General features: G+C 37.8%; 1 protein-coding gene across 4 annotated transcripts in view; it reads right to left on the bottom strand.

The window, feature by feature from the left end:
* Positions 1-2,989: 2,989 nt before the first annotated feature.
* Positions 2,990-18,933, bottom strand: part of LOC142401054 (seizure protein 6 homolog) — a 121,021-nt gene continuing 105,077 nt past the window's right edge. For 2 of the 4 annotated variants that reach the window (XR_012773060.1, XR_012773058.1), the window contains exons 6-17: positions 18,700-18,868; positions 18,008-18,174; positions 17,731-17,925; positions 16,824-16,962; positions 9,496-9,692; positions 8,532-8,726; positions 6,304-6,495; positions 5,893-6,087; positions 5,669-5,707; positions 5,449-5,557; positions 5,028-5,360; positions 4,577-4,650 (exon numbers count right to left, since the gene is read on the bottom strand). Coding sequence is in view for 1 of the 4 variants with exons in the window: in XM_075486283.1 (XP_075342398.1) it covers positions 4,624-4,650; positions 5,264-5,360; positions 5,449-5,557; positions 5,669-5,707; positions 5,893-6,087; positions 6,304-6,495; positions 8,532-8,726; positions 9,496-9,692; positions 16,824-16,962; positions 17,731-17,925; positions 18,008-18,174; positions 18,700-18,868 (1,721 nt within the window). In the remaining 3 variants the exon portion in view is untranslated. Of the gene's footprint in view, positions 3,920-4,574; positions 4,651-5,027; positions 5,361-5,448; positions 5,558-5,668; positions 5,708-5,892; positions 6,088-6,303; positions 6,496-8,531; positions 8,727-9,495; positions 9,693-16,823; positions 16,963-17,730; positions 17,926-18,007; positions 18,175-18,699; positions 18,869-18,933 lie in introns of those variants that run through there. The other 2 variants (XM_075486283.1, XR_012773059.1) reach the window with 2 other exon arrangements.

Here is an 18,933-nt window from a genome sequence, read left to right as displayed (position 1 = left end):
CATCAAAGTCATGATAAATCTGATTAAACTACAAATGTAAAACAGCAACCAACAGAGAGGAAAATTTAACTTTTTTCTAAAACGAAATACGATGAAAGAACCTTGACTAATCTGTTATATGGCGAGTTCTGTTAAGGGAAATAGCTATCAAACACTTCCATGTGTTAATCATTGTTTTGGTGCATCTGGACCCTCGCAGCAGGTAAAAATTGAATACATAAAATTAGGCTTATATTGAAACATTTTAAAATGCCAACACGGTCTGTCTATGAGTATATTCACTCTTGCATTTTTGCCGCCTAAGTTTTCCCACCACGTTCTGCGAATACTGTACACAAGACTCTTTTAATGGGTCATTACTTTAAAGCACATTTGCTCTTCAGCCCAGTGGTAAGTGTACTGTATGCCCTGGAGCTGCCGTCACAGAGAGGGAGGTCTAATGGTCTGCTGTATTAGTGGGTTAATTGCTCTGTCCTAGTCTCCATTGGATTGTGAGCAGAGCATTTCAGTTAAATTGTGAGCCCTCCACAGCCAGCCACTGGTGCACTGTGGGAGTATTAAGTGTTGGAGATGGTCTTCACGATGCACTTGATACATAGCTAATCCTCCTGAGAGGACTTACTTTGTAGTACGCTGCCACCTGCTGGCCATCATGCAAAACTAACTTATATTTGAAGACAATGGAGCTCACACAAAGGGCCTTCCCACTGCTCACAGGCATAGTTTTTGATTTATATTTCTTAACATATTTTATAAAACAACTTCCTTTTTCTTCTTCTTTTCTTTTTGCGACATTTGTTTCACCTGCACTCCTACAGCGAGTATTACTCCATCTGTACTCAGGGCACACAAACTAGTGTAAACACCCAACTGGTTTCAATGATGAGCCACAAAGTTAATGTGAGATACCACTGTAAGCATTATAGATAAAGTCTGAGCTACATAATAACATAGTAAATGCAGTTTAACCTATGTTTTAGTTTGATAACAAAAAGATGTACCACAGTGGTTTATGACCGACTGTATAATTTGCCCGTTGTTTTCACTTAACCATCAAGATAAATCAAGCCTTTCAGTTCAAATGCATTTCTAATTTAGTCTTTTCTTTAACTCAACACGCACACATGCACAGACACACACAAAGGGTTTGAACAGCAGTAATTAACAGAGAGCCATGAAACAATGTTTTACTTTCCCTCTATTGTGCTTTATTACATATTTTATTCCCTCCACACTGGCAATCTTCAAGCCTGTGACAGCGGACATTGGGCTGCTCTGTTAGTGATAAACATGTGAATTACAGAGTACAAGCTAATACACGAGTAGATCCCCAGTTGCAGCCCCTTTCTCAAACTGCACTAGAAATTTGCATTTTAATGGCTCAAGCTGCTCGCTGTCCCCTGCATCAGAGTGAAAGCTCAGCTGAAATCATGGGTGACTGCCTCCAAATAATCCGCTGAGACACACCGGCTCCCACATAAACACTAACACAAAAACAAAAAAGCCAGGACATGGTCATAAAACCTGCTGAATGCACCTCATATACAACAAATCATTTTATCATATATAATTCACCTTAATGCAAATTTACAAACGAGCGGATTCTAGGAACAATCTGACAGGACAGAATAAAGTTAACCCTTGTGAATTATCACAAGAGAATACTTTGTTATTTTTGTGCCAAGCAGCAAAAAAAATACACGTTAAATCCACCGATTAATTTCCATTTTTATTCATCTGCTGTTGAATGATGTAAAAAATCCTCGTCCCTGATATCCCATGACATGAAATCTGATCATCTGAAACTGTGAAATCACCTGCTGGTACTATACCTCCCCTACGCAAATCCACAAAAAAAAAATGCAAAAATCAACATCGAATAAGACTTCCGGAAAATTATATTAAGAGCAAACAAACAGGACAAAAAAATACTAATGATAATATAATATAACGAAACATTGGCAAAGCTACTCGTGGCTACACATAATAGGGACGATGAAAGGAATCGTCACTTAATGTGACTTTATCACACAGATGATTTGTTGCCAAGAGTTAAAAAAAAATCAGCCATCGTGAATGATGTTAAACTGTGTATGAATAAGGCTTTCAGTAACTTGTTTCAGTTTAAATGCAGTCTTTTCCTAATATAACTCCCACTATAAATGATGCACCTCATTCATTTAAAATTGTTGGAGAATTTATACTTTCAACTGAAGGGTACATTCAGTTCCATTAAAAGTTTACTCCCACCATAGCAGCTATTTCTATATCTTCCTCTTCTCCATGATGTGATTAGACTTTCAGTATGTTTGCTTTTCTTGTCTGTTTTTTGAGAGAGGAAATTGTTGTGAGACATTAAACAGTTATGTGTCTGTAGGACATAATTTATTCATATTAGCTGATCATGATCAGTACGAGCACAACAAAGGTTTGAGAATATAAACTGTACATCACGTGCACACCTGGATCCTTGCTGCCATCTAGAGGTAAATAACTGCCTGTGCTTGTTCACGCAGTATTTCATTGGTTTCACTTGGGCATAAGCATGCGCGCTCCAATCATGCAGATAAGAATGAAAAATGCTACTGCCTCTTGTACTTGACCATTTTACCTGTAACTAGGATTAATATCAATAGCATTAGATGGATTTATTTTTACAGCAAACATTTTCACTCATCAATGCATGAAAAATGTACTTGTTAATTATAACGTTGAAAATTGTTCTGTGGCAGCAGTTATTTTCAAAAGTTTGTAGCAGCTGTACACAAAAATATCATTAATAAGTCAGTACCAATAATTGAAACAATTTTTCTCTTTATTAGCATTCAGGGAATTCTAGATGCGTTAGGTGATTTGGTTCTCTGGGTGTGACTGCAGCAGCTGCAATGCTGGAAGGAATTAAAGTATAAGCACAGAAGAGTTGAGTTCCATCAACTATTTCATCCCACGCAAGTGCAACACAAGTTCGTCTCAAGAAAACACTCATCTGTTTCAGATGTTTGTATTTATTTAGCACACTGCATTATTCAAATCACTTTGTGACATTTTCAATCTGATGTTTACCCAAATCAGTACGTTGAGTCCAGTGTTACTGCGTCACTGGATTCCTCATGTAGTATTTTGGGGTCGGCTAATGCTGAGGTGCAACCACAGTCTGGAACAAATGGACATGTTGCTACTGATCCTATGAAGCAGGCTTTAAAGTGAATAATATCAGAAATGAAAATGTCCCAAAAGAAAACAGATATCTGAGAAATGCTCTGAGCCTAAATGTAGTTGGGACCACGCATCAGCTGGTGGAAAAATCATTTGTTAAATATCTTAAAGAGACACTACATGATGGAGATACCTGAACATAGCGTTGAGTGCTGTGTACAGCTAAGAAACATAGAATTATAGTTGAAACCAAAGATTCCATTTTACAAACATTTTCACATGTGATTTTTCAGGTTATAGTCAGTCATGAGGCACTCATATGAGACAGGCAGTTTATTTACAAAGAGCAGCCCCATACACCCACAAAGAAATTAAAGGAGTGATGGGAGAATTTTCCAAAGAATGTTGGGTGATGGGGAATTTATCCAACTGGTCTCAAAAATCAAAACACCATTTCTGTCAGTCTCTAACCCCCACTTGCTTAGGCCATCAAAAAGTACTCAAAAACATACAATCACCAATGGTCATCAACATCCTACTTTATAAAAATATCACCACGGTGTTACACAGATTCACAGATTTGCCCGTGGAAAGAAAAACATATTTACATTAATAAAAAAACAAAAGAGGGAAATTAAACCGAAATGAAGGGGAACAAAACAAGGTTGCGGGAAAAGATGAGCAGTGCAGAGAGGGTCCCAAAAGGCAAAACTTGAGAAATTCTTGTCTTTAAATGGACTCCCATTAATCTTTTTCATTTGTCCTGTAAAGACCAGACAGACAATCGATCAAAAATGGAATTATAGTAATAGAGAGTGTTACAGTTTGAAAAGTGCAAATACATTTTTTCGTTAAAAATTAACTGCATCTACTCCTCATTTACAAATAGATAATACATTAATAGTACAACAAACATCAGAAATGTCTTTCTGACTTGACATGCAAGTAGAATGATTAGTATGAGTTTAGATGGGAAACTATGCTGCACCACACACGATAGATTAAAGGAAACATACACTGCATTAGAAGACATTAGGTTACATTACTAACAGTGCAGCCACACTGCAAAAAACAAATGCGTTACAAATGCAACAGTCACATCCACAACTGTAGAACATTATGACAGCAAAAGATTTAAGTGAAACCCATGAATGGACAGGTCAAACAAAAGGGGGAAAAAAAGCTTAAAAGTGTTAAGAATTAAGAGAAAACAAACAGGCTTTTTCATTTTTCACGACTGTACCAACAACAGTCTTCCCAAACAATTTTTTTTAATATATATGCTTACTAGTAGCCTATAAATTCACAAATGTGGTTTTAGATTAAAAACTGAAACACAATTTGTGGAATTTCAGGAGAGGTAGCCAAAAACAGAAGGTAGTAAACATAAGGTGCTCCAAATATTAAAGGTAGATCTCACCTCAAAATTGTTCTGCAGTAGAGCCAAAGTGGAAATACTGACAAGGTTTAGTATTTACAACGGGTCTGCCAATGCTGAAGAAGCAGAGAAAACAGAATAGTAAGCAGAGAAAACCTATTTGGACAGTGTTGCTATTCACACATCTGCCATGGGTATGTGATGGTCCTACTGTGCATGTATCGTCTATCTTTGTGACTTACGACTCAGTAGGAAACAATAAACACAGCAAGTTAGAGTGGAAAATAAACAATATCCCATTACAAACGCATCTCTACAGAACAATTTAGATCCAAATGTAAATTCACACACCTGTGGATTGCAACATACAACATTAGATATAAATCGGGTTTGGGTAAGGAAAACGAAAATGGAATAATGTAAGCTCGACATTTAATTCTCTGTCCTACAAATGGTTGAATTATGGAAATCAAGCATGCAAATGACTTCTTACATCACAGAAGGGAAATGGAAATAGTCCCTTTGTCACACCTCTATGAGCATCATCATCAGTTAAGACCAGCTGCTCTTACTGATGATGAGTATGGTGATGGAGGAGGAGGTGGAGAGTGCTCTCTGCTGGTGAAACGTGAGATGACGACGGGATGACAGCCAGATGGTAGAGGATCAGGACAGCACACTGGTGTTCTGTGAATCCACGTCTTGCATGCTCATGACATCTGTACTTACTCCGCTCTCATATATAGGGTTGTCAAACGCTGACTCTTCAGTCATGTTGTCATACGGCGGTGAAGATGTTGGCATTCTGATAGTCTTCCCTTTGAGTCTGAGCAAAGAGTGCAGAAACAGGGAACATCCTATAAAGCCTCCTCTGATCGCAAATGATATATTCAAAGCTTAAAGTTATTACTTACTTTGCAAAGTAGACATAAATCGCCAAAACAACCACCAAAACGACTGCTGTCGGAATAAAAACTGCAAGGGCAATATTGGTTCCCTCCTTGCCATAATCCATGTTGACAACTGAGAAGAAAAAAAGGACAAAAACTTCCATTATTTCTGTGCAGCACATCTGAAATGTTTACACAAAAAATACTGATATGATTTAGTAACATGTTTTTAAACTTGTCTCACCATCAAGCCTGCGTTCATTCGCATACTGTGATGAAGATGCTACAAAGAGACAATTGCAGTTTGGTCAGAGAACTGTTTATCACAGAGCATAGTGCAAATATGATACTTTACTATAAAATTACTCAAAGTCCCTCACACTCAGGAACAGCAGTAAGATCAGTGTCGCATTATTGTTAAGGCTGCTTTGTATTTTGAAAAAGGAAGTTTGCTTTGGTATTTTTCACCTCTGCAGGCAGGAGGAGTGCTATTCCACTGAGACGGGTGTCCAGGAACACAGTAGATGGTGGCTCCACCCTGCAGCTCATAGCCAGTATGGCAGGAGAAGGTCAGTGTCTCTCCTGCTTGGTAAAAGGCCTTTTCAGAGCTCTGCACGCTGGTGGAGGCGGCACCGGGGTTCCTGCATGGCTCATACTTTTCAGCTGAAGAACAGGAAAGTATTTCAAGTACATTGTCTCACATTAGTTTTAGCCTCAAAAACACAGACAACATTTTGTACTTTTACTCGATATAATGAAAACAAACATGGCTGAGCTTCAAATGACGATTGATCAAATATTCACACAATGTGGGTGTTAGTAATTGCATGTATGGCTTTTCGTGCATATATGCGTATATTTCAGACTTGTTTGACTTACGGACACACTTGGGCAGCCTGTCGCTCCACTTGGGCACGGCTGAATCTCGGTTGTAGCAGGTGAGGAGGCTGGAGCCGGACAGGACGTAGCCTTTATTACAGATAAACTGCACAGTTGATCCAGCAGCGAATCGGCTGCCAGTGATCACTTTGCGACTGTGCTCCACATTCCCAGGATCCTGACATGTCCTAACTGGTATGCCACAAAAAATAAAATAAAAAGATGAAGATTTTATCACAGTTTATTATATTGGTAGTAGCAGAGAGATTGTGTTTCAGACAGAGAAAATAACTGTTTGCCAAATTATCATATTTCTGCTCTTGTAAAACAGTAGAGTAAATCTGTAACACCTCAAGGGCCCATCTTAGTGCCACTTGAGATGACTCAATGTACCAAAAGGGGGTTTAAAGGAGCATTTAACCAACTTAGCTTTCAAAAGCTTGTGAAATCCTAAAACTCTACAATCATTACTGTTTTGGTTGTGAATTTAAGAATTGTGGTCCTCAGAACTAAATTTCATAATTATTGCTAAGCTTTGCAATCCTCACAATCGTCCTATTTTTCTCTGGACTTTGTTAATATTTAACATCTATGACACACTACGAATAATTTGTTACAAATTACAGTCGTTGCTGCTAAATATTTGACATCAATTTTTAAGAAGTTTGTTGTCTCAAATAAACATTAATTCTGATTAGAATTGATATAGTCATGTCATATGAATGTTATTTGCTGTCTAATAAAGACTAAATACAAAAAAATATACATAATTTCTCAAGTATTTTGATTATATACAATATCTTTCAAATAAAGATTATTTATTATTCATAGCTTCTTTGATTGTAAATAGATTTTTTAAAGGCAGCTCATTTATCTAACTTGACTTTATTGTGACAGGAGATGGTGTTTGGGACTGCACTAGATTTAAGTCTTCCTTAAATGTACATTGTGTAGTGTTTGTTAAGAGAGTGGACCTAAATAAACATAAAATCCAAATATCTACTTTCTGCTGTCAACAAAAAAATAAAATGTAGAGGCTTTTTAAAAGTGAAATGTATTTATTTCACATATGTTACAAAGCAAAGGGTCAGTGAATGTGTCACACAAAGATAAGAAAAACTTTAATGTCATCTTTAATGGATGAACTGTAAAAAAAAAGGTAATAATAATAATAAGAGTAATAGAATAAAAATAAGTGATTGAATAATATGATCATTTTTTTTATAGATAAAGGCAATCAATAGTATGGCTTTCCCATTTTCCCACTTTCAGCTCAGAAGCTATATTTTTGCTTGACGTGTTGCAGTTGGTTAAACACTAAATTAGAGCTTCATAGAAGCAACATTTGGCTGCGGGAGTGTGAAGATGAGTGGAAAAAGAGGAATTCAAGAAGATTTTGAAAAATCCTAACATGCTGAATTTCATTCAGGGTTATTAATTTGATCACTTTTAAACATTCAGCAACAACACTTTAGTTGTTAATATCTGTAGTTCTTGTTAAAACTTAATGTCTAAATCATCCACAGTGTATCTCGCCTAATGAGCATTTGTTCAGAGATTTCAGCAGATAAACCATATACTCCAGTAGCTACTGCTTCTAACTATATCTCTAGCACTAGCTTTCAACTTATAAAAATACAATATGTAAGTCTCTAAAAGCATAGACTGTATCAATGGATGCATTCGACTGTTAGCAGCCCAGCCGGTGATCCAGCTCAGGGCACTTTAGTGTCTGTTTGATCTGCATGATTTTCACTGCATTGCTACAAAAAGGCATAAACTAGCAAGCAAAGCTGACCTACAAAGACACAACACCAAACAATTTGAGTTACATTTTGTACCATTGATGGTAAAGAAAGGAATATAGATAAGTCTGTTGGTCAACTTTGTACAAAGCAACCATCTTACTCCTCAGCAACAAACTTGCTGCCTCACATGTAAATGAGTCAGTGCTTCATGTGGTGTCTAATCATCCTTCAGCATTGTCTGACTGACTTGTATATGTTCAAAGAATTACAAGTTTCTCATACATTTTTTCAAACTTGATTTTTGAATAAAGTGACCAGAAGCCTTACAAGCTATTTATTCTATTTATACACAACTTGTCCACGTAACTCTGCCTAATCTTTTTGCAGATCTATTAATTATGCAGGCATAATGAGGTGTTACTCTTGCTCGCACACAGTGTATGAACACAATTTAAGAAATACTTGTTTACTTCCGCTCACCTTCCTCACATCTTGGCACATCACCACTCCATGTGAGATCCCACTGACACATGAGGATCTCAGAGCCTACCAGTGTGTAGCCCGGGTAGCACTGATAGGTAACAACAGTGCCGTGGATGAGGTCAGGGTGGGATGTGCTCTTCCAGCCATTGGCGATCTCAGGCAGTTCTGGACAAGTGTCATTCCTTGCCACCTCTGATGGCAATGGAGCGGTGGCATTGTGTTGGTAGGAGACAGAATTGCAAATGGAAAATGAAGAAATGCAGGAATATGGACATATTAATGAAAGACTGTAGCGAAACAAAAATATTTCCGTAATATTACATTTTTCCTGTATAATGGAGCAATCAAACTGTCATTCTTATAGCATCCAGGCTGTAAAAGGTTATGTTAAAGAGTCTGAAGGTAAATCCAAACATTAATATGTAACACCCTCTGTGAATGAATACAACTGCACAACTGTGTGTTATTTGTACTCTAAACAGCCACAGTTGGAGAGGAAATGTAAATAAAGGCTTGTGACGCCTGCTGAGAGGAACACGGCATGTGCTTTGGCACCATTCAGTCTGTGCCTTCCTAACAGCAGCATACATGCCCAGCAACACATAATTTTGGACAAAACCAGCTGATGTTGATATGCACCCTATTATTTTGTTCTTTGCTCTTTGTTACCTAATCCTGTGCACCTGGGATAAGCCAGATGACTAACAGAGGCACAGTAAGAGAGGAAAGAAAGAGGCAAAGAGACGGCAAAAAAGATGTGCTTGGTTCTTTACGAGGTAAGAATAATATTTTGCATTTCCCATTTCTTTGTCTCTCCTCTGTTTCTTATCAGAAGTTACTTACATTTAGTCTAAATACAACATCATAGATTGCTATTAATGAGAAACAAATGATTACTTTTGAAAAAGAAAAACTTCTAATAATTATAATCATAGCTCAATAAGCAAAGCTGCAATCTTACCAAAGAAGTGAACCACAAAGCCATTGTTGTAGCCATAGATGTTGGTAGCAGGGTCAGACTGAAACTGAACAGTGACATCTGCCATAGAGGTGTAGAGCTTGAAGTGTGGCCGTGTGCCACTGTATTGGCCCAGGATGTTAGCTGTCAGGTCATCACCATCGTAGAAGGTCAACTGGTCATCCTTACCTAAGTTGAGGCTGGCACACACACACACACACACACACAGACACACACACACACACACGTGAATACAAAGGATAGATATTACCTATCTACATACAGAATGATGCATGGCTCTGTGGTCTACGTGATTTGTATGATGCTAAGAGGCCTCTCTTTCAAGTGTGTGGTATCTTGATAGCTGATGAAAGCAAAAGCTGATTGTATAAGGCAATGTCAGCAGTACTTTGAAATTTTTTATTCTGTTTATATTGGACGGAAATTATGTGAAGTAAACACTAAATAATTCATGTCTCCTAGCCCCGATTGCCCTCATGAATATGCACTAGTGTGAATATATGGGCAAATGATCATATTAAGATGAATTCAAAGGATTAACAAGGTTTAATAATGCTTTACCTTGCAAAAGGCCACAATGCATGGAAACTAAAATTACATAAATGTTAAAGGTCTAAAAAACCTAATTAAAGCTATGACTTCTCTCAACATCCACATATATTCTAGTAGACTCTTCTTTTTGCATATAAATAAATATGATATATGATGCTACAATCTGATTAACTTGAGAATACATTAACCTTTTACCTATGTCCTTTCTCTCTTTATACAGCAACAGTAAAGCTTGACATTTAACATTCAGAGGAAAGGGAATCCACAAAAGTTGTAATTCCCGGCTGATTTAAAAAGAGTAACTGTTGTGAACATCCTTTTAAATTACTTAACGCAGGTGTCAAAACAACTGTGACTGTATGGGGTTTGGGGTAACATTCACTAAACTTTACTTACTAGAACAAAGAAGACTAAATGAAAAAGCTTTACCATTATGTTCATCAAAACATGACTTAAACAATTAAAACCAAATTTAACCAAACCAACTACTATTCTCATTATTCACAATGTCAACTTCAAATTCCATTTGCAGCCAAGTACCAACATTTTGGAGGAAAGAAATTGTACAACCAGAGAAAGGGTGAGATATATTCAGTGACAAAAACACAAGAGCATTCCTGTTACCATATAACTCTTGCCTGCACATGGCACAGAAGAGGAAGAGCTTGTGCTGGTGCCACAAAACTGACTGACGGAGATTCCTCGGAGCAGTATGCACAGGAATAATTTTAAATACATTTCTAACTTTCTCTCTGATTGGTCTGAAAAACACACTGCTTTTCTGCTATATCATGTCTGTCAAAACACTGTCTAGTATTTTTATGCTTCAAGCTTTTTTTGTTTGTTTTGTTTTGTAGAGGAAAAATGTTTCCTGAAAAATGTCAGCTATGTGAGGCTCATGCAGCCCTGGTTGCATTCCTCTGCTTGAATTTCACTGTATGGACACTGAACATTGTTAGTATCGAATGTTGTGAATCAGACCCACACTTTTGAGCATTCAGGCCTCTCATCATAATTCAATATGTCATCTGTGTGTGCTAGGAATACAGGCTCTGAGAAAGAAGTTGTGCCAAAACATTTTGAAATAAGAACAACCAGTCGGAAAACTCCCAAAACTCAACTGGCTGACAACTCGAGTCACTTAATCTGGGAGTCAGTGACAAACACATTTGTAAGGCTATGCTCAAACACTGTGCAGTCTTGCCAAATATAACCTGAGTCATATGTGGAGTGCAAATTTCACTGCATAAATTTTATAAAGTAAAAATATTTGGGTCCATGGTTTGTAGCTATGATAAAACATAAAAAAAAATTATAAACAAATGAACACCAAAGGTGTGATCAAGACGATAACGTGCTGAAAAGAAGATGAAAACTGAAAAGTCAAGCTGAGTTTGAAGCTCTCCCTTCCTTTTAACCTTCTGGTTTTTGCTGGCTTCCCCAGAGGGCCAGCAGTTGGTTCATAAAAGCAGAAAGGTGGAATTCTAACACACCAACATCACCAGAATGAATCTGTTTTATTTTGGGGGACAGTTGGACAAGGTTTTACTGCTGAAGACCATTCATTTATGACAGCTGCATGAATTTGAGTGCAATGAAGTCCTGAATGGCAGTTCAATAGACCACTACTGGGAAAATGTGTACATCTGACCATCTCAGTTGATCAGTGGCTGTAGATTGAAATGACAGGGATGATAATTCCCGTTTCCACTCATAAACCTCAATGAATACACTCGTGCATATACAGTCCTAATGCCATTAAGAGGAACTGGCAGAATATGGATAGGTCTTCAAACTAATGGCTCATCCTTGTGAATTTGTACTTGCTTATATGTGTATTTCTTTATAAAAGGGAATATCCTGCACAACACTTTAGCAACTGCATGGAATGACTGGCAATTATGATTTTTTTATTTTATTTCTATGAGTGGTTGTGCTTTGATGGACCCCCCTGTCCGAAAAAAAAACAAAAAACTGTACAATGCTCATACTATTAATTCACAATTAAACTTAGGTTTTTATCTAGGAAGTCTATAAGGGAACAGTGGAGCCAGTCTTTATTATCCTATCTCTGTATCTCACACTTCCCTTCTGTTCAAGTTATCCTCCACCCGTTGATTATGTTTCAAGGCTTTGTACTGTATTGTATTTCACCGTTTTCTCTCTCTAAAGGTCTCTCGCCTTCAAATATCCAGTGACTAAAATCAAAAAAAAAAATCAAAATCAAATTTATTTGTATAGCACATTTCATGTACAAACAGTTCAAAGTGCTTTACATAAAATAAAAGCATTGCAGCAGGGAGTGCAAGAAGCATTAAAAATACATAAAATAATATAAAGAGAAATCATTTAAATGAATTTAAAATCAGGCAACAGTCTAGATAAGTTAAAAGATATTTCATGCATAGACACATGAGAAAAGAAATGTTTTTAACCTGGATTTAAAAATGTCTACATTTGGTGAAAGTTTAATCTCCACTGGCAGTTTGTTCCACTTGTTTGCAGCATAACAGCTAAATGCTGCTTCTCCATGTTTAGTCTGGACTCTGGACTGGACCAGCTGACCTGAGTCCTTGGATCTAAGAGCTCTGCTGGGTTTATATTCTCTGAACATATCACAGATGTATTTTGGGCCTAAACCATTCTGGGATTTGTAAACTAAAGGACGTGTATCTGTCAGTTGGCCATTATACAATGTGATTAACTCTTGTTGCTGAATTCTATCATCCTCAACAAGAAGGTATAGAATTTGTGCACTGTAAATGATCAAGAATTATGCAGTCAAACATGGATTAATCGACTCAGTCTACCCATCTATCTGTGTACTCAAAGCCCTTGTGACGCCACAAAAGAATACCGACTGCACAGCACCTTTGGGCCACACTTACATGGCTCTAATGGGTGGGTCACCACAGGCTACACAGCTGCCTTCTCTGTAGCCACCTGGCAATAACAGCGCCCAAATGTCACCCCACCTGTCCCCTTTATGATAGTTTCTCCAACAAGGCTTGTAAAGCAGTCATCTCCCAGTCTGTGTTGCCAAAATCAGTAAGCTCTTAAATCACTTCGTGTTTTTGTTCTAATTTAGAGAAACATTAACGTTAACTGTTGAAATACTACAGTACTGACAACTTCAATTCTCATTGTTGAATACACGTCTTGACTTCCTGGTAGCCAGAGGTAAAAATGGTTGAACACAGTTAAGCAACAACAACAAAAATAATAATAATAATAATAATAACGATGACAATGTTTGATTAGTGTGGTCTTATTTGATTAAGTATTTCCTTTACCAGCATAGTTTGGCTGTTTGCAAAGTTCAAGAAGAACTTTGGAAGAATTTCCATAGACTCTTCTGAATACTAATGGCACTGGCTTTATTCAGCAGATGAAGGGATGACAATTGTTTTTTTTTGTTACAAGCCTCAAGGCATTTGTCTCCTTCACTGACCTGACAAGTTTAAAGAAGCCACAGCTAATCTCCAGTAACTCAAACTGAATAGAAATTGCTTTCAGTGTCATGCTCTCAAAGGCAATGTACTAAATCTGCTCATACACATATTTGTCATTTGATTTGTTCTTGTAGTTTGAAATAAATTGTAGGTACCTAATGAACCCAAGCACACATTGTCCTATGGATAGTATGTATTTCTCAGATTGTCCACCAGAGGACTCTATAAATCCAAACTAAACAGTCTTCCATTCTGGCCAATAAACATAAACAAACACTATAGAGAACACATCCTTATTGTGTTTTCACATTATGAAACATACACAGTACACTTTGAATGCAAATCCACATGTGAACTATTTTCCAAGGTGTGTTCCACAGGTGGGGATATCAGCTGTAACCTCTTGTTTCTGGCTCTTGCTCGAGCCATGCTCCATGCTAATTAGCAAAGACCCAGCCCTCCTGTTTGGCCTAAATTAATTAATCAGTCCTCATTATGCACACTGCTCCTCTGTAATTGCCAGTGCAGGCACAGTGATGAATGATAACACAGAAAACATTCTCATTAATGTGGAAAAGTGTGTTCCCACCCTTATAATGAGACAGCTCTTATCCACAAGAGCCTTTTGCGCACAAACACACTTTGACACAAATTACATGTTGACCAAGCCTTCAGGAATGCTATTCACAAACTAAACGGACCAGACACAAAGGTAATGGTAGGGTCTGCAGGGATCAGCAGACTGTTTCAACTGCCATGACAGCCACGGCTGACCAACTGTGAGATAATCTAAAGCCGGCCACAGTACCATTAATTTACAGTGAGCAGCCTCATGGGGCTGGGATTAAAACAAATTTAAGTCTTGTACAATTTCAAAGGAAATCTCTGAATGAAAATCAGATTACCTCAAATCAAACTTGTTTACTTCTGCATGGGAAAATCTCCTCTGATCTTTTTCTACCCTAGATGCACTGGTTGACTTTCAACATCAGACATTAATCACTAAATCTTAATCTGCATTCAAAGAACAAAGAGGCTTGCAGGGTCACATAAAGCCGTGTGTTGCATTCAGACATTGTGTATTTTTGGAATCCTCTGACACTGTTATTCTTTTTGGTTTGTGGATCTGTCTGAATCATTGCTGGCTCATAGATCTGGTCCTGTAAGCCTATAGAGATAACGTTTGGGAAATTATGTGGACTTCAACAAAGGCATGGCATTTAAAACTGGGCATGTGTACAAACCATCCACCACCAAAGTTAAAAAAATGTTTTAGTATGTTATAACTGTGGAAATCAATATAATAAAAAAATAAAGAAAATATATTTCATGTTTAATTCAGAAACATGTAAAAAATTAAAGACAATTATAGTGAAATATATCACTCGCACTGTAATCCTTTAGAAAACCTATTGTAATGTAGTTCAAGTGTATAATTGCATAAAATTCCTTTAGCAATTTTATATAGGTCTTTTTAATGAAAATACACTCAAGGAGGTAAAGCCCAGCTGATACTAAAATACTAGTGGGGAGAAAAAAAATATCATACCACAAAATACTAATAAAAAACAAACAAAATGCTGCACACCAAACAGTTTAGACTGTCATAGATGTTCAGTGATTCACTGAGGTGCATCTAAGAATAAACCAATGAATTTTTAAACTGAAAAGGTTGCTCTAAATCACCGCCATCACTGACTGGAATCAGAACCTCTCAATAATCTCTCATCACTTTGATTTAGAGCTCCAGTCTAAGCTCAGCTATGATTTACATTATGTTACTTTCTTTTAAAGTTCAATTCAATCAAACTCAGTTTATTTATATAGTGCAAAATCACAACAAATGTCATCGCAAGGCACTTTAATGATACAGTTCAATGTCGAAAAAATGCAGTATAAATATCCAGAAATAGAAACACAACGTGTCGAGAGCCGTGAAGTCGCCTGCACACTTAATTAACTGAAGCATCTCCTTTAACTCACAAAACTTTTGTCGTAAATACTGTAAAATAACCCATAGACACAGAAACAGTCACAATCTTGGTACAGTATGTTCCTTAGTGTTTATATGAGCATAATTCAACACCTAAGGGAAGAGAGGCTGGACTGATTACGGAGCGAATACAGTATTGACACTAAATCAGAGCCTTGTTAATGTTGGGCCATGTGAACACTGATGCCATCTGTACTGAAGTGTATTGGACATATGAATCTTTGAACTAATAAAGTGATTCAAATTAGCTGATTCATCATGTCTACCTCTACATGATCTGGTCCACAAGAGATGCCTGGTAATGAAGGTGATGATGATTTGATTTGTTTAGTTAATTAACTGTCTGTCAACTGTCTGCACTGCATGTCATAATTAAAATCTATCCAGAAAGAATGTATGTATATACACAAACTTGAAGGAAGAACATTTCTGTATAAATATATGACCACTGTGACCGGTAGATTACAGTCGCCTCTGTTTGAGACTTTTCAGTGGCTCTGTTTGTTACAACCTCAGGCAGCATTCCCCCTGGTTTAATTTTACCCTCCCGGTGCCCTCTCGTCTGTACTCGCCTCAGGCAACAACACAAATCACTTATGCTGTATTGTTTTTGCACTCACTTTAGGATGGATGTGCATGGTAATATTGTAAGAATCATTCAACCGAGGTAAACAGATAAATCCATATAAGATAACAAGGCAATGATATAGATTTTCCTACACACACTTGAGTTGTTTTGTTCACAGCAAAATGTTCCATACCATAAGAAATCGAGATGATGTGATCATTTTCACCTCATTTAAGAGCAATAATTGGGGCAAACATGAGAAAATGGGTGCATGTAGGTGTGTGTGTAGTACAGGGGAGATTCATGTAGGAGTGATGAGTGAAGGTGAAACATTTTGACATGTGTGCATGTGTGCTGAATTACAGTTGGGTAGACTGGATAAGTGGCTCAGAGTAGTTCACTGCCAGAGCATATTCATTTCAAAGCCAACTCTGAGGCAGACACCAGGGAAGCGAGAGCAGGGAGGCTTACTGGCTAATCTGGTCAGAGAGTGAGCTGGAAGCAGCACAGAATTCTTAATGTAGCGGATGTAAAATAGGAAAAAAAAAATCTAATTAACGACTGCCACCACTGAAACACTTCCCCATGTGCATATGAGTCTATGATGGTGTGAGAACAAATAAGAAAGTAACAGCACGTGTGTTTATATCTGGAGATGGAGTGTTGAACATTGCCAGGTCAACCTGATCTACTCCATGACTTCCCTGTGTGGCTCTTAGTTTTACACACGGGTTTAGTCTCTTACACTTGGATGTCAAGCATGATCCTTTTGTCCTCTTCCACATGGATACCCCAGATGCAATCCTGCCCCTTGTCATAAGCCTCAGGCCAATTAGGAGACAACACCACACCAGCAGAGTCTGTGATCTCCCCGCTGCACACAGCTGTAACAAACACAAACCACAAGTTAACGCTGAGAAATAAACTGTTTTAGTTTTGAATCTGTTTAAATACACAGAAAACTAAGATCAAACAACTCTTAGGAAGCATACAGGAGCTACTTTGAGACTTAACTAAATGAACCATGGCTTCATAGGACAGAGGAATTAAATGTGCTAGCTCCTTGACATGATCATTTTAAAACTTTACACTAACAATGAGGCATTGGGGACAATGACACTCAAGAGCAAAAATGTAATTTTCCTATATCTAGATTTAAAAAAAAAAGAAAAAAGCTTTTCAATTTCACTCTGAGATAGAAGGACCACACAGGCACTAAAGACTGGATGTACTGTAAGGTCAGCGCATTGTGTCCGTCTCTATGCAGTTTGCTGGAGAGGAGAAGATTTCTCAGGCTGTTATTAAATACTGTCTGTGCAATGAAAGTGTTCAACTGAGGGCTGCTATTGTTTGACTTTAATCTTGAGCACTTCTAAAATCTGCCCTGCAAGCACATATATCAAAGTAATTCATTGTTAGATTTTTTAGAGGAGCTTTATCATGGATCAGAGAAAAGCAGCTTTGGAAGATATAGTTAACTGCCAGTAGTATTTAATATTTGAACAAAAAGACACTAACTCCTAAAATAATCAACAAAATGAAAGCCTTGGGATCTTAGGTCAGTCATATCTGACCAAGTTCTCCAGTGGAAGCTTTAAGCGCAAACTTAATGCCCTGCAGTTATCTTTAGCACATGCAATTTGTGGACTCACCCCTGCAAGCTGGCTCTGTTTCATTCCACTGTGGGTTTTGTGCATCCACACATTCAATCACTACAGAACCTTGCTCCAGTGTGTAGCCAGGGTCACAAGAGAATTCAACCACTGCTCCCATGCTATAGGTGGAGTCGCTGCTGCTGAAGTTGCCGTACTTCACAAAGGGCTCATAGCACATCCCCTTTGCAAAAGCTGTGGACACAAAGTAAATCAAATCAAGCACGAATAACAAGGATACTTTTTGAAAACTCTACAATCTTTGCCATCTGCCTGCCTTCATATCTGATGGCTGCACCAGTGGAAGTCATCGTCCCGTCTGTGGTGAATTCCACAAACAGGTAGCGTCCAGCGCTGAGCACACCCTCATTGGGCAAGTATTCTACCTCATAGGAGTCATACACAGGGGGAGAGTCTATGTTGTTGCCATTTTTTATCAGCAACCTAAATAAGAACAAAAAGAGAAGAATGACACGTTAAAAAAAATGTCAGTGCAACTTATGTAGGGGGTAGGGGAAAGATACAAAAAATCTAAATCTATGTTGTTCTTGTGGTTGAAATCCTTTGTGATAAGGCTTTACACCACTCTGTAATGAGGCGACCAGCCGTGCAGTACAAAAGCCGTGTGGATTAGTAGTTTTAATAGAAAATGCAATGCAATTGCTGCCTCTAACATCTCTCTGTTTCACTAAAAGTCCTCACAATTAATTTGATCCACTCTATCCCCTTTAAAAAAATCTGAATGATAAAATGTTCTTTGAAAGCGACCTTTTACTCTTCTAAGAAATTTGTCATTTATAGTCCTTGAGAGTTTAATGCTCTATTCACAGGGATGCTGTTATTCAGAAAGTGGATTTAAAGCTTGATACTGTATTCTATTAGCTGGAGATTCACAAATTCCAACACTCTCTTACTGTGTGTAGCATTCATCCTAATGCATGTTAGAGTTTATAAACACGAATACACCACCTGTCATCATCCTCCGCTAGAGCAACCTTCTCAAAGTGAATATGAAGCCGATGGCCTTCAGGAGCTTCCAGTACCCAGTGACAAGTCAGATTGTTACTGTAGTTGCCAGGGAAACCAGGAGAGACGATGCGACCATAGGTGGCATTCTTTATCATTCCCCCACAGGATGCTATATGAGAAGAAACAGAGTAAGTAAAGGGAGAAAGAGGACAAAGAGTTGGAGGGTAAAACTAG

The sequence above is a fragment of the Odontesthes bonariensis genome, chromosome 16, assembly GCF_027942865.1.
Source record: "Odontesthes bonariensis isolate fOdoBon6 chromosome 16, fOdoBon6.hap1, whole genome shotgun sequence".
NCBI classification, from domain to species: domain Eukaryota; kingdom Metazoa; phylum Chordata; class Actinopteri; order Atheriniformes; family Atherinopsidae; genus Odontesthes; species Odontesthes bonariensis.
The sequence above is the reverse complement of the archived record's forward strand: the minus strand, read 5'-3'. Positions and strand labels throughout refer to the sequence as shown.